General features: G+C 47.4%; 5 protein-coding genes across 5 annotated transcripts; 3 read left to right on the forward strand and 2 right to left on the reverse strand.

The window, feature by feature from the left end:
* Positions 1-372: 372 nt before the first annotated feature.
* Positions 373-1,745, forward strand: GGS22DRAFT_185859 (amidase; the record flags this gene model as incomplete). The annotated part of the gene is made up of 3 exons (XM_047964380.1): positions 373-755; positions 818-1,627; positions 1,679-1,745. The coding sequence occupies 3 exons, from the start codon at positions 373-375 to the stop codon at positions 1,743-1,745; spliced, it is 1,260 nt and encodes a 419-aa protein (XP_047822313.1).
* Positions 1,746-1,806: 61 nt separating this feature from the next.
* On the reverse strand, positions 1,807-4,242 carry GGS22DRAFT_97808 (heterokaryon incompatibility protein-domain-containing protein). The gene is made up of 2 exons (XM_047968596.1): positions 3,355-4,242; positions 1,807-3,283 (listed from the first exon to the last, which is right to left on the reverse strand). Exons 1-2 carry the CDS (start codon positions 4,096-4,098, stop codon positions 1,955-1,957), a joined length of 2,073 nt encoding a protein of 690 aa, XP_047822314.1. The 5' UTR covers positions 4,099-4,242; the 3' UTR covers positions 1,807-1,954.
* Positions 4,243-4,669: 427 nt separating this feature from the next.
* Positions 4,670-8,089, forward strand: GGS22DRAFT_155987 (uncharacterized protein). The gene is made up of 3 exons (XM_047960296.1): positions 4,670-5,160; positions 5,230-5,633; positions 5,683-8,089. The coding sequence occupies exons 1-3, from the start codon at positions 4,943-4,945 to the stop codon at positions 7,863-7,865; spliced, it is 2,805 nt and encodes a 934-aa protein (XP_047822315.1). The 5' UTR covers positions 4,670-4,942; the 3' UTR covers positions 7,866-8,089.
* Positions 8,090-8,259: 170 nt separating this feature from the next.
* On the reverse strand, positions 8,260-9,548 carry GGS22DRAFT_198207 (uncharacterized protein). The gene has a single exon (XM_047966106.1). It carries the CDS (start codon positions 9,542-9,544, stop codon positions 8,345-8,347), a length of 1,200 nt encoding a protein of 399 aa, XP_047822316.1. The 5' UTR covers positions 9,545-9,548; the 3' UTR covers positions 8,260-8,344.
* Positions 9,549-10,641: 1,093 nt separating this feature from the next.
* Positions 10,642-14,070, forward strand: GGS22DRAFT_97860 (uncharacterized protein). The gene is made up of 2 exons (XM_047968598.1): positions 10,642-13,614; positions 13,677-14,070. Exons 1-2 carry the CDS (start codon positions 10,768-10,770, stop codon positions 13,719-13,721), a joined length of 2,892 nt encoding a protein of 963 aa, XP_047822317.1. The 5' UTR covers positions 10,642-10,767; the 3' UTR covers positions 13,722-14,070.
* Positions 14,071-14,160: the final 90 nt, after the last annotated feature.

Here is a 14,160-nt window from a genome sequence, read left to right on the forward strand (position 1 = left end):
CATCTGAGACATTTCAGCGGATGCCATCGACTCATTGTAGCCGGAGATTAAAAATCAGCATGATCATTGAAAGTCCGGTTCAAATTCGATCTAGGTCGCACTTCACCTTTCGGCGACCACTGGGCATCTCTAGTAAAAACGATAAGGAAAATCATTAGGGGCTTACTTATTCCCTAAAATGTTCATCTTAATCCAGGCAAATATCACATGGTAGATTTAGAAGATGCCCAGATTCAACCAATCCCGTGTAATGTCCGACTTGAATCCGGAGATGAGGGGAGGGGAGGGGCTTGAAGATTTGTTTCTCAACTTTTTCTTTTAACGCCAGCACCCTCTAAGGAAAACGCCGCCACCAACCTGAAATTCATAAAAATGCCAATTTCTCCACTTCGGGTGTGGGAGAAGCTTCAACACACGGCTCAATGGGGCCGCCTCGAAATAGGCGATCATGTCGGACTCTGCCGCGAATCGCTAACCGATAGTGACCGTGAGGTGCGAGATTGGTTCGTGGCTGAGGCCAAGGATATAGGATGTGAAGTAAAAGTGGACGAGATGGGAAATATATTCGCTATCTTTCCAGGGCGTAACAGTGGGCTTGCGCCTATCGGTATAGGCAGCCACCTTGACTCTCAGCCAGCCGGTGGGCGTTTTGATGGAGCCCTAGGCGTAATCGCCGCCTTGCAAGTCCTTCGGGCTGTTAAGGAGTCTGGTGTTTTGACTAATGCGCCGTTGGCTGCTATCAATTGGACAAATGAGTACGATACTAATCACTTATTTAATTTGCAGTGTATCATAATGCTCATACATGGTTAAACAGGGAGGGATCTCGTTTTCCCAGAATGTGCACCGGTTCGGGAGTATGGTCTGGCGCTGAAGACGTTGAGAGCTCTCATGCGCTGACGGATCTGGCGAATCCATCTATAACCCTAGGCGACGAACTCAAGCGAATCGGTTACCTTGGTACTACCCCATGTTCATACCGTGAGAATCGGCTCTCAGCGCACTTCGAGCTACATATAGAGCAAGGTCCGCGATTAGAAAAGGCACAACAGAAGCTTGCCGTAGTATCTGGCGTGCAAGGCATGCGTGCGTACGAAATTCGATGTCAGGGTGTTGGAGGCCACGCCGGCGCTGTGCCTATGGCACAGCGTGCCGACGCACTTGCAGCGCTGGCTACCTTTGTGGTCAAAACAGAGGAACTAGCCCGCCGGGAAGATGCTTTTGGCACCGTAGGTGTCATTGAGACTGATACTAGCAGTCCGAATACGGTCCCCGGTCGCGCATTTTGTACTCTAGACCTACGGCACCACAATGAAAACACCTTGGATACGATAGAGAGGGAACTCGATGCACATCTATCTAAGCTAGAACAGGACCGACCAGGGATCAAAACATCTATAACGAAAACCAGGCACAAAAAGAGTATCAAATTCGACCCGGAGGCAAGCCGGTGTTTACAGCAAGCGTTGACGAGCACGGTTCACGAGTCTCTAGTTTGTAGTTTAGAAAGCTATGCTGGGCACGATAGCGCTGAAACGGCGGTCGTGATACCAACTACTATGTTGTTTATCCCATCAAAAAACGGTATCAGCCATAACCCAGCGGAGTTCAGCTCGGAGGAGGATTGGTATGTGCCCCTTGATCCTTATTGTTTCTGAGTTGACTGATCAAAGTACAGTGAGATCGGCGCCCAGGCACTTCTTCAGGCAGTGCTGAACTATGATGCGTTTCTTGAAGGCAAATAGGGGATGGTATAAATGGTTCAATGGAAGGTGACCGTGTCCAATCATGAACACGGAATGTCTGTGTTTGAGCGTCTTCATCATTGCGTGATATGTACCTATTTCAATGATATCGCAAATTTTTAGGCATAAATGTAGGGCGAGATACTATTCAGTTTCCTATAAAACCCAAGTCAACCACAACCTCGGGCAATCACGTCACCTCTCGTATCCTAAACGAGTGTGATTTCGTGCCTTTCGAGCGTGTTGCCTTCATGTGAAGGGACTTTACAGTGCTGGAATTTCTGTTTCATAAGTAGTAGCACGTATTCCACCATTTGTTCTGAACTCTGTGGGTCTTCGTCGGGGGAGTCCTCAGATGTTGCCCATATCCTGTCATTCATTAGGTCAAAGGCAAAGTCTAGTAGGCCGATTCTCTGGTAAATTCCCCGGCTGGGCGTTACAGCCGCTAGTATTAGACAGTACAGACGCAATTGCGTGTAACAGCCATCGTCATCTTCGCAGACAATTGGAAGAAGGAAGCAATCCATCGGCTCCAAAGGACTCAAAGCATTTAATTCACTTACTTTAAGTGAATTGTCATCGATTTCAGCCAGAGAAGCCCACCCTTCCATCATATCTTCAATGAAGTTCTCAACCCTACTCCTGAAAGAGCTTGTCTCGGATATTCGTCGTTGCTGGTGTACACACGCGTCACAGCCCTTATGAAATATAGGAAAGACCCATCCGATAAGTCGAATCCATGAATTATGAATCGCTCCGTACGGGTTAGTTCTAATGGTTGGTGCAAGATATGTATCGGTAAAGTCGACGAGTTCCCTGTATTCGCCAATGTGTCGGAAGGCAACCCTTCCGTTGATTGACGCCCATGACCATGAAGGGGCACGATAATCTAGCACATGTCCAAGACCACTCTTAGAATACCAACACAAATCTCGAGCTAGGTTTATCGTCCATAAGCCAGCTAGATAATCCGACCTAAAGGCTGGCTGGCAGAATTTCGCAATCCCAGAAATCGCGACTAATCTATCGCTCGCTACTGTAACATGAGCGGTCGAATAGAAGCTAAGTATCTCGTGCCAGAACAGTTGGGCATCCTCGAAAGACATATTTCTCAGGGAAGCTAACGACCATAAATCTCGGCAAGTTAGGTCGAACCGAAACCCACAGGGGGCTTCTGTGCTGTCCATAGCTTCGCAGCTAAGCTCTTCGGCGCATTCGAAGTACACAAGTCGTTGGGTGAAGCTGATATTCCGGGTCGCTAACAGGCGTTCTTGACACACCCAACCCCTGAGATTGAGTGGTTCTGTATCAAGTTTAACGAACAGCGTGGTATCACTGTCGTTATAGATCAGTGATGCTCCAAGTTTAGATAAGTGAACCTTGTGTGGGCATAGTTGTATCGATGATCGTCTGTAAAAGAGACCTTCGGAGCTGTTGATTGCGGACGTGGCAGCGAGGTTGCAGTATGCGTGTCGGTAGACTAAATCCATCGTACCACTTTCTTGGTCCCAATCATCACTTGAATCTTGAATAATGCACTATTGAAGAAGGTTAATTAAATACCTATATAGCCGTGAGAAGTATAACAAGTTGCGAGAGGGTCACTCACTAAGGAGTCTATCCACAAATATGGTATCTTTAACCTCAACGCAATCACCGCCGCATCGATATATTTCTGAGGCATCTTCTGCTGAGGGATCTCAACCATGAATGCATATAAATTTTGCGTCGTGAGCCTTAAAGTCACGTCTTTCCCCCATCTGTGGCTTAATGTAATATACCGACCCCGAGGACCGTCGTTAGAGGTAAGTATTAGACGAAAGTGAAACTTTCCATTTTCTTCTCGTATTTCTATCAGCCTGGACGGCATATAACTAAGGAGCTGCTGGCAAGATACATGATTGACCTCGCAGTTTTTCAAGCGGCCGGTAACGTAATCCCATGTTTGCTGAGAGTTCGTATTGTCTACCATTGCATGAGGTATATAGTTGGAAGCTTCCTTCGGCTTCCTTCTCCTAGTGGAGAAATCCAGATGGCACAAGACATCGTGTTTGCCGTTTATCTCGAAATGCGCAGATGATTTCCAGTAATGGTCTGATGATATATCTAAACGTGCAAAACTTCGAAATTCGAATGAAGACTCGGATACAGTTGCGTATGAGATATCAGAAGGATGTCCCTGAAGTGAATCTGGTAGTGATTTGAATTCATATTGTAGGTGCTTTAATATTCTGATACACCACCAGCATTCACGCCGAATGCCGTCTATTAACTCTGCTGTATTGTGATGTAGAATTATTTTAACGGAAGGATCTTGCAGTTGAGTCCAAATCTGACAGCGATCGCAATCCATAAGTTGGTGATCAGATTGCTATTATAGAGAGCATCGTTCATCCACTCACATATAATCGTTGATATCACTACAATGAAAGGGGCGGGATTAGGCGACGAGCTAGGTACCTACCTACCTCTTATACAAATCTGAGGGTGGAATTACCGAAACATTTTACGCCCCCAAGTTTTACGAAGTCCCAACACAGCCGAGAATTAGGTATGGGTGGAGAATAACGTAGACCGAGTTGAGGAATCAGGCACTGATGCAGGTCTGCAACTTGCACCAACTGAAGCCCCTCGATTTGTTGCTGAAAAATTTAAAGTTGACTCCTGCATAACTAAGACATTTACAACGCTAGATGCTATGATTTGTAACAAAAATGAGTTTGAGATGTATACGTGTCGTCGATGGAAAATAATACTAAGCATGATATCAAGTTATAGAGATTATTGTTTGTCGCTTATAAGCATAGTTTCATTCAAACGGTATATTAGGAAATCAAATACGGATGACAAAAGGATAGATCAGACCCACTTACGCCACTAACGCCACTATCAATCCGAATCGACTTTTTACTTTCAGGTACCTAATCGCGAGAACCGTAAATTTCAATCATTTCCAAGGTTGTTTAAGAAAACAATTATCAGGTATAAATGATTGACAAATTTCTCGAAATTTTCCCATCATATCAGTTCTGTATCAAATAAACTGCGTCGGCCAGACAGCTGCTCCTCGAGAACTTACCACTTCGTCGCACCCGATTTATGGCGGGGCGTAATACGATTTGACATGAGTCCGGGTTGTTCGTTCAGCGCACAACTTTGATATCGCACTCTTCACAAGACTTAGAAATACCTCCGCCATGGCATCATCTCCCTCTATATCAACAAACCAGGCAGATCCTGAGAAGGCTAATGTGTGGAAAAATGACTCTATCGAGGAACGCATCTTCTCGGCGTCTTTGATATGTCTGGAAGGTCACTACAACCAGGCTCCTACCATGGGGTCTCAGTCTCTTGCTAAAGTAACCGGTATCGTCTCCAAAACTTTAGAAAAGACGCATACTTTCAAGGATGTGAGGTGAGTTACTTGCTACGTGATCTTTGAAAACAAGCCCAGTCACATACCCTGCTAACGCTTGAGCCGTAGAGAGATATTGTCAAGGAATGTGAGAGTATGGATATGGTTACGCCGCGCTGTAAGCGCTGCAATATGCGATCTAAACGAGAAGTCCCTGGGCGTGCGATCAGTGCCATTTGTCCAGACCAGATTTCTCGATATCACCACTCCCGAGGTCACCGCACTCATTATTAAGAACTATGTACCCCTAAAAGAGGCTCTGCAGATGCTGAACAAGCTTATGCATATTGCCCGGAATTTACTTGTTACCACCGATCCTGGAATACCCCAAGATCTATCGGCCGCTATTCACTTTGACCATGAAGTATATGAATCGATATGTCTTTGCGTCAATGTTACTAGCAAAGGAATCGACGGAGAGATGCCAGAGGACGAGGCTTCTAGATCGAAGCTTAACGAAATCACAGAGCTCTGTAAGTTCACCAGTTTGTCAATATCCTTGGCATAACTAACTATTACTAGGTAAGAAGGTTCTTGTTACGTCTCTACAGCAGGCTCATAACTGGATCGCGAAGAATGACCGCAACAAGATGTCATTTTGGTACAAGGTATTGATAGAATCGCCAGACGCCGATAGCAATCCGGGACCAGAAGATCGGCACGAATCTGTTCTGGATTATCCAGCGCCTAGGAGTATTCATCTTCGAGATGAGATATCTAACTGGGTTAAGCGATCAGTACTGATGTGTGACGCTGCGGTCAGGATATGTAAAGAATTTTTCGATTCGCAGTGTCCCGAGAAAAAGGATCAGTGGCTACCCCAGCGTGGTAACCTCGGCGCCCCACCTCGTCAGTCGGACGATTATAACAAGGCGGCTGAGATGGTCTCAAAGTGGGATCCCGAGCAGACTAACAAAGCCGAGCAAGATAGAGCGTACGGTCGTGTATCTCATGAACTCGACAAATGGTGGTACGGCGCGCGTATCCCAAACTCGAACGACTGGAGCTTGACAATGTATTCAAGCATCGACTCTGTTCCACAACGCATTAAGGAATGCGAGGCAAATCTCATGCAACGCTATGCTGCGGCCGAGCCCCAAGAGGAACCGAGCGATGTAATCGAACATCCGTCAGATGATGGCAATAGCCCAGAATGGCAAGGCCAAGCGCCTCAGGCTAACCAGAATTTCGCCCCGGAATATGACGAGTATGAAGAAGAAGCCGACGACGACGATTCATATGGGGAGGGCCCTATGACCGGACTTCTTACAGAGGTGCCAAATATCCTTGATCCTAAGCAGATCGAGGCACTCCACATGATTGTCAAGTCTTGCATATTAGATTCGGCGGGTTCTGGTTTCACGCCGTTCGGCGAGAATCTGCAACAGACACGATGCCGTATCTTCCTCGCCACTGATTGCGGCCGAAACCTTTTGCGAGAAATGCTCGTCTTTATCGCTGTGTGGGAAAAGGACGAACAGTCTCTTATATTTCAAATTAGCAGCCAGATTGTCCAGGCGATCCACGAAAATTCTTTAATCCCTTATGCATGGATGGCTCTTCGAAGCCCCAAAGACATCATATCGCCAGCACAGACGGTTCTGCTTCGGCTTATTACCTTTTTATTTCGCACGGCTCTTGCGCCACCAAAAGACTACAACCCCTTCCCCGACCCTAAGACAGAAAACATCGAGAGTATTCTGGCGAATGAGGATGTTCGTCTAGGGAAAATGTTAAATTATCTATATGGCATCTTCCGAAGTCGTATTGTTCCGGAGTGCGTCGCCCTGATGCAGATCCAAGGCGAGGTCCGCAAAGGCCGGCTAGATCCTGCAGATTTCCCGGTCGATAACTGGGACCTGGAACGTGCTAAGGATGGCTTGGTTCAATACCTCGATTTTCTTTACACCGTTGCGGATATCTTCCCCCTCCGACAACACCTCATCGACTACGAAGCAGTATATGAACTGCTTAGGTTACTAGAAGGCCTCGATGTTGGAGTAGAGAAAGCTCCCTTCCCTGGAACTCGGCGTAACGAGCCTCCCACAACACCCTCCACCACAACCTCGACGCCACAAGCATCATCATCTAGTAACCCGCCACCACCCCCACCTCCACCTCCGCCGATCTCCGATCCACCCCACGAGTTCCCCTGGTCCGGTATTAAAGGCCAAGTCCTATCCATCCTCGCAGCCCTCCTACAACCACCCCCCGGCCAGTCCTCTCCCGGCAACCCGACAGTGCAGCTGCAGATCTTGCAACATAATGGAATTGTGGCGCTGCTGAACTGCTGCTTGTACGACGACAATAATAGGTTCTGTCGCGAGCGCACGCAGCTCTGTCTCAAGTGGCTTATGGACGGATGTCCGGACGCGTCCGCCTTCCTGCAGAATCTCGTCAGCGCTAACCAGCAGCCGGTAATTAGACCGCCACCAGGCACGACGCAGAGCATCCGCGTCGATGGCGTATCCGGAGAGGTTAGGGTCCAGGTGCGCAGCTCTAGCGCGCCGGTCGCTGGTGAGGTTGGTGAAGTAGTGGTTAGTGCGGATGCGGCAAGCGCGAGTTTGAGGAGTAGGCTTGAGGAGAATAAGAGTAGGAGCGAGGAGCTGGTCCAGGATCTCCTAGCGTTAACGGTCGTGGACGAGAATGGTAAAATGACGATTGCGCCGGATGAGGACGAGACGGAAGATGATGATTTTATTTGATGGTAGGGTTAAGGCATAGGCGGGGGATACCTTAGGTAGGGAAATGGGGGTAGGAAGGATATGGCGGCTACGCGTCGTATGGTGATGGGGATCACGGTTCGTGTATGGGCTCTAGGTACATCCTAGATATGTTGCATAGGTGCATTGCGTGGGATTTGTTTAGGCGTTTAGGTATGGTTTATTAGGTACTTCTAGGGATTGTGAATATACACAATCTGATTGCAGCTGGAGATTTCATTTAATCTATTGTGCTATGATGTTACTTGGAGAGAATTGTCGCGAAAGGTCTAGTGGTAATGCAGATGTATGTTTTAGTTGTAGCAGCAGAGATCATTGAGATTTTATGGTCTAAACATCTAGAAATCTACCTAAGGTAGGTATCTATCTAGCTATAGCACGAAGCAAAAGTAGTGGAGTATTCTTGAGGACAATGCCGAACTTGTCTTATCCCTCAATCTCTATAGGGCTCCTCGATTCACTTACATGATCTTAATCACCTGCTCTAGAAGCTCGTCGTTAGGTACGACCAGTGCTAGCAGTATCTCATTCGTAAGGGTCCCTAGGGTGTTCGGGTTTCCCGTGCTTAGCTTTGCTTTGATGAATTCGTCGATTCCCTCTTCTTCATGGACTCGGATCGCTTTTTCGATTCTTGAAAGGCGGGCGTCTAATGTTTCTTCGATGGCTTTACCTTCTCTTGCGTCCTGAGTGCTTGGAGTGCTTCCGATGGCCACCGCGGAGTAGTGATGCTCTGAGGGCTTGCTCTCGGGTTTTACTTGGTATGTGCTGGGTATATGTTCAGATGGCATGTTGTACTGAGAGGTGTTGGTGTATTTCCCACGCTGGCTATGGACATTTGGTTCTTGGTAAATTGCGTTAAGATCATTTCGGGGGTTAGTTTCCTCGATATCGATGGACGCTCGTTTCTTCCTAGAATATCTGGCATCCTGAGAAATTTCAAATGGACTAGCCCTATCCATAATGTCGTACGGATCTGGTTTACCTGCCCTAGCTTGCCTTAATCTCTTGGATGTTAATGCGGTTTCAGTGGCGTTATCGTCGCCCTCTGAGCTTTGAGTCTCGTCATCATCGACTTCGATGTTCTGGTTGACTAGTTCTTTAGTGGCGATCTTGTTTTCATAGTTGTTCTTACTTAGTTGATTTTTTCGTAGACGAGTATTTGGGTATGACTGGTTAGCAATTTCCGGGACGATAGGAGTCGTCTGAGATTGGTTCTCAATCACGTTGATCTTGATCCTCTTCGAAGGATTAGGGTCGTCGGTTGTATGAACATAATCACGTTTCTGACTTGTTAAGTGGCTTGGGTCTCGCTTAGAAGCTGTGTTGAATTCGGAGAGGCCGCTTGTTCTTGCCCTATCGTCAGGTGTTGATACCTTAGAACCACGCTTAGCAACTCGTCGTGTAGTTTTCGGTACTCTCAAGAGAGCTTCCGGGTCTTCTAAGTGATTTATGCGCGAAGCTATGGAATCATCTTTGGCCCCTGGAGTTGTGTTACGGTGTAAGAACGAGAGTTGACGACGAGGAACCAATTTGTCAATGTCGTCTACCTCTGATGTAGAGGCAGGCCTTGGTGGACGAGCGAATCTATCGTCATTTATCCTTGATTTACGACTACTGTGGTAGTTAGGAACTGAATAAGGCCGATCCGATGCGAGCTGCATTGAGGGAATAGGCATAGGGCGTATGTCAGTCCGATTCATAGTAAGACGTTGCATCCGCATAGGCACGGCACGGGGACCTCCTGATGGTGGGCGGTAGTCTGGAACCCATATCGTTTGCGGATGATATCCATGAGTTGGCGGGGGTGGTACAAGCCGTTGAGAATATCCATCGGGCTGTGATCCATATATGTTAGACGGTTGTCGTGACAGTGGTTGAGTTGGTGTTGACAGTCTGCGTAAGTCTGACTTCGGCATATTTAACCATATACTATGTAGAAGAGTCCCTACTAGATGTGGAATTATACCCAGGTAAATTACTAGGTAAGTATGCAAACTGAGGAGTCAGAGACGTTGAGGTTGACGATCGGACTGAGTTCACTAAATGTTATGCAGTCTTGAGGGGTAGTCTTAAGACATGTAGTAGAAGATGAAACAATAGGTATCCAGTCCATACATAAGATTCTTGTACTGACTACTGGTGTCATATTTCATGCGTAAGATATTTGACGAAAAAGGTTGTCGGTTGTTCGTGGTGAATAGAATCTGAAAAGTCTGTTTGTGTGGCGTTTGTATAATACTATAAATGATGAATGATTTTGTTGACATGCAACTATGCAGTACAAATTCGGGATGTCGTTTCTTTCTTGGCGCGCTAATGTAGGTTTGAGGCACATAGATACATAATTATCTATATATACGCTATAAGATAGCTATTAACGGTCTAGTGGACTAGTCCCAAGCACGGACCAGATACATTTTTCTTGGTTCAACACGACTCGAACTCCATCAATTTCCATTTTCGCGATTCAACTATTCCCAGCTTTGCGACGAACTAGACGCGAATTTGTCTAAGTTCGCATCACCCATTTATCCTCCAACCGTTTGTCGCCTCCACGTCAACCTTTTAAATCGCTGTAAAGCTGAGGTTCGCGACCGCGCACCTACGCAAAGCGACCTCAAGCTATTCTGACGCAGCCTTTTCTCGTCATCTTTTCCCTTTCCACCTCTTCATCACCGTCCATCGAGCAAGCAAATAAGCAAGTAAGGGAATAGGCAGGTTAAGCTTGTAGTCAATGCCTTGGCTTACTTGCTAGCCATCTTTACTTACACTCTTTCACTCTTACGCCCTTACTCCCTTCCACCTTTCATGAAAATCTTGTCACTGTCTGATAGAAATAAAGTCCGAATCATCTGTAGACGGCAGTAAGCTGCATTAATCGAACATGGCCCCAAATCGTGGTCTCGCGAATCGAGACGATCTTTATATCCACGAAATCGATCGGACTCCTGAATATGAAGAATTTATTCGAAAACTCACTGCTTTCCATGAGGAACGCGGTACCTCATTCGAGCCCGAACCTCGACTCCCTACCATGAATGGTCATGTGAATGTCGATTTGCTTAAGCTATATAAGGCTGTATTAGAGAAAGGAGGTTACGATGAAATGAATAAGGTGCAGAAGACTTGGAGTAGCCTTGCGGCTGAGTTGGGTATGCATCATACCGATAGTAAAGGAATCGGCCAACTTTCATTTCAATTGAAGCAAGATTTCTATCGGTACCTTGCTGCCTACTGGGTAAAAGATCAGTCCGGGAAAGAGCCACCACCTAAAGAAATACTAGAGCAGCAGTCATGCGCTAGTAAATTTGGTCCTGTTCTCACCCGCACTGTGGAAAACTTTAAGAAGTTCCTGTCCTCCGGTCGCTCTGGCGTAGAAACTCCTACAAGGGAAGAACGTCAAGGGGAAGGTACTCCTGCTTCTGGTGACAGAGCTTCCGGACGTCTTCGCGAAGCTCCTCCTCGGCGCGTACCATTCCAACCCGAAACTGGCCCAAGTCGCCAACCCAGACAAACTTCTTCTCACCATTCCACACCCACCGCGATGGCTATGAATACAAACCATCACGCGAATACTCCTCATTCTCAACATCCTAACCACCACCTCACTCAACACCACAATCCGAACAATCCTCTTCATCTTATACAGGCTCAACAAGCAGCTGTCCGTGGTGCCTCGGGTGCATTTACGCCTACGAATCCAGAGAATGGTTCTCGCTTATCTGAGATGGTTGACCCGCGCTCTCCCATATCTGTTCCTATCCGCCCCGTAAGCACCCCGGCCAATAACCCCGAATTCGCGAAGCGACAACGCCAGTTACGCATGGCTGCCAATCAAGACACACAACTGCCTATTCGTACGGCCATTCCAGGCGGTGGATTTGAAGGACCCAACATCTATATGCGTTGCCTACAAGCCCTTCGTTCGGGAATACCCGAGGAGCAGTCGTTTGCGCTTAATCACCTAGTTAAAATATCGTTTGAACGAGGCGATAAGTACAAGTTCGAGTCCTTCCTGGGCCTAGCCGAAGGCCTGATTGAGAAGGCCCTTGAAATCGGTAACCTCTTCTACCATGTCGAGTGGCAAGTCGCTTACTTCAACGACCCGGTGCCCGAAAATTCGGACATCGCTTTTCTCGATGGGCTCAACGGGACCGGCGATATTCTCGAGCGGATCGCGAAACTATCGCCGAAGCCGGTTCTTGATCACATGCAGTCTGCAGAATTCAGCGACCGCTTACTACGAATTACTGAGGCAGTCTTGACTATTCGTAATATGGTTATGTTAGTCGAGAATGCTGTCTATATGGCGGAAGTATATCCCCTGCGAGACTTGCTATGCATCATTCTCCGCCTTCCGAATCTAGAGATGCTTGTTGAGATCAAGCATTTCGCTCTAGACATTGCCGAGCAACTTACACCTTGGCTCAGTCTCGATTCTGGAGACCCGTTATACCAGACACTTCTATCCCAGTTAGACTCGTCAGATCGAGGCACAATCCTCACCTCCCTCCGTGCCATCAGTCGTATATCAATGAATCTGGATGCGACGAACAGAATGCAGAATGTCCCCGCTGCTGTCTTGCAGAACATTATGAACTGGATTCTGCTTAATGACGAGGAGCTTGTGGATGCGTGTCTCGACTTCCTCTACCAATATCTAGCGGTAGTAGCGAATGTCGAATCCGCGCTCAAGGCTGTTAACATGGAGCATGTTACTACGCACCTTATTAGGCTGTTAGGTCATGGTTCCAAGCGGATTAAGGAGGATCGAATCCTTGAACCGGAACGAATAGCTCCAGCCACCGAAGAGGTTGCGCCTCTACCTCCGGATCTCCAGGAGAAATTGACACATACTGACGAGCCTTTGAGATGCCATCAGTGGCTCCAGAGTGTATTTGAGGAAACTCCCGGTTCTCAGATCACACAGATTGCCATATGGCATGCTTACCAAAATGCTTTTGGTGCCTTAGTCAACGGACCGAGACCCGCCCTTGGCGCGGCAGAATTCATTCGAACTGTTAGTGCGGTTTATGAGACTGCTCGAGCTTCGGTTATTAGGCGCCAACGTCCCGATCAGACTGATATCTTTATTATTAATGGCATTAGAGCTAGGCGTCTGCCGATACATCCCGAGACGAAGGAGGAGTATTCCCCTTGCCAGTGGATGGTAGCCAAAGGCCCGTACTCGAAGAAATGTGGCTTGTTCTTCCTTGGAGGAGAAAAGATGTGGGAGCACGTTCTCACTGCCCATCTAGGCATCACCATCGGCGAAGGAGGCAAAATCAAAGACAGAGAGATCCACGCATCATGCGACTGGGAAGGCTGCACCAAATATGCGAAGCCTTCTCGGATGAAGCTATCCGAGCTCACCCGCCACACAAAGACCCACTTCCCCTCGCAGAAACGTTTACTCGGCGACGGATCGGACTCATTGGCTAAGCGACAGCGCAAGTCCTACGTCGTCCCAGCAAAGACCATGAGCCTTACTTGGGAACAAACAATTGTCACACGTGACGAGAGAAATCCCAAAGTCGAGCAAGCAGCCGGTATTCCATTAAGCGCCGCATTAGTGTTGTGTAACATTGCGCGTAATGTAGTCAAGACGGAATCGGAGGAACAGCTTCTCAAGAAGCATGAGATGGGCGGCGAGGGCGGTGGCTGGAACGAGAGACTGTTCCGCCCTGTTATGCCGAGACTTTACGAGGTCTTGACGGAGAACAAGGCTTTGGTAGGTTTACTTTTCTATCCCCTCCCCATTTGATTGCACTTCTTTACTAATTACGAACCCAGGCCACTTACATCACCACGCTCCTACAGCTAGTGCAGGACGACTAAAAGGTCAACAAGAGAAAAAAGCAAAACAATGTAATTTTAAATTTCGTGGTTACGGATCGGCACGGAAGGAACTTGATCTTTTGTCGCACCGCACATGATCACATGGAGGAACAAGGCAATACCCAGGCGTTACGAAGTCGGGACCAAGGATGGACCATTGTTGCATAAAAAATTCCTAATCCCCCCATGCCATTGACTTTTCTATTTTTCCCTCGTATGATTTGGTGCCCCTAGGAAGGCGGATGTGAGCTTTTACTTGGTCCATAAACGAGTCAGCCGTGAAGGAAATTGGCTGCATACTTGGCTAGCTGAATGTAAATGATCTTGACGCGGGTTTCCCGTCGACTGAGATACATATCCGCCTGACCTAATGAATCGTAAACTCCTCCAAAACGAATCATCGCCTTGTACTAGTTAAGAGACATCAAAATCCCGAGTA

Source organism: Annulohypoxylon maeteangense (assembly GCF_022496945.1).
Source record: "Annulohypoxylon maeteangense strain CBS 123835 unplaced genomic scaffold GGS22scaffold_3, whole genome shotgun sequence".
Taxonomy (NCBI): domain Eukaryota; kingdom Fungi; phylum Ascomycota; class Sordariomycetes; order Xylariales; family Hypoxylaceae; genus Annulohypoxylon; species Annulohypoxylon maeteangense.

What these genes read in the sequence shown, in the direction of transcription:
- GGS22DRAFT_97808 (XM_047968596.1), bottom strand. Translation starts at nt 4,098, where the DNA reads ATGGATTGCGATCGCTGTCAGATTTGGACTCAACTGCAAGATCCTTCC. An exon ending in ATTTGTGGATAGACTCCTTA is followed by an intron (nt 3,284 to 3,354) that starts GTGAGTGACCCT and finishes CTTCTTCAATAG; the next exon opens with TGCATTATTCAAGATTCAAG.
- GGS22DRAFT_155987 (XM_047960296.1), top strand. Translation starts at nt 4,943, where the DNA reads ATGGCATCATCTCCCTCTATATCAACAAACCAGGCAGATCCTGAGAAG. An exon ending in CATACTTTCAAGGATGTGAG is followed by an intron (nt 5,161 to 5,229) that starts GTGAGTTACTTG and finishes CTTGAGCCGTAG; the next exon opens with AGAGATATTGTCAAGGAATG. An exon ending in TAACGAAATCACAGAGCTCT is followed by an intron (nt 5,634 to 5,682) that starts GTAAGTTCACCA and finishes AACTATTACTAG; the next exon opens with GTAAGAAGGTTCTTGTTACG.
- GGS22DRAFT_198207 (XM_047966106.1), bottom strand. Translation starts at nt 9,544, where the DNA reads ATGCAGCTCGCATCGGATCGGCCTTATTCAGTTCCTAACTACCACAGT.
- GGS22DRAFT_97860 (XM_047968598.1), top strand. Translation starts at nt 10,768, where the DNA reads ATGGCCCCAAATCGTGGTCTCGCGAATCGAGACGATCTTTATATCCAC. An exon ending in TGACGGAGAACAAGGCTTTG is followed by an intron (nt 13,615 to 13,676) that starts GTAGGTTTACTT and finishes TTACGAACCCAG; the next exon opens with GCCACTTACATCACCACGCT.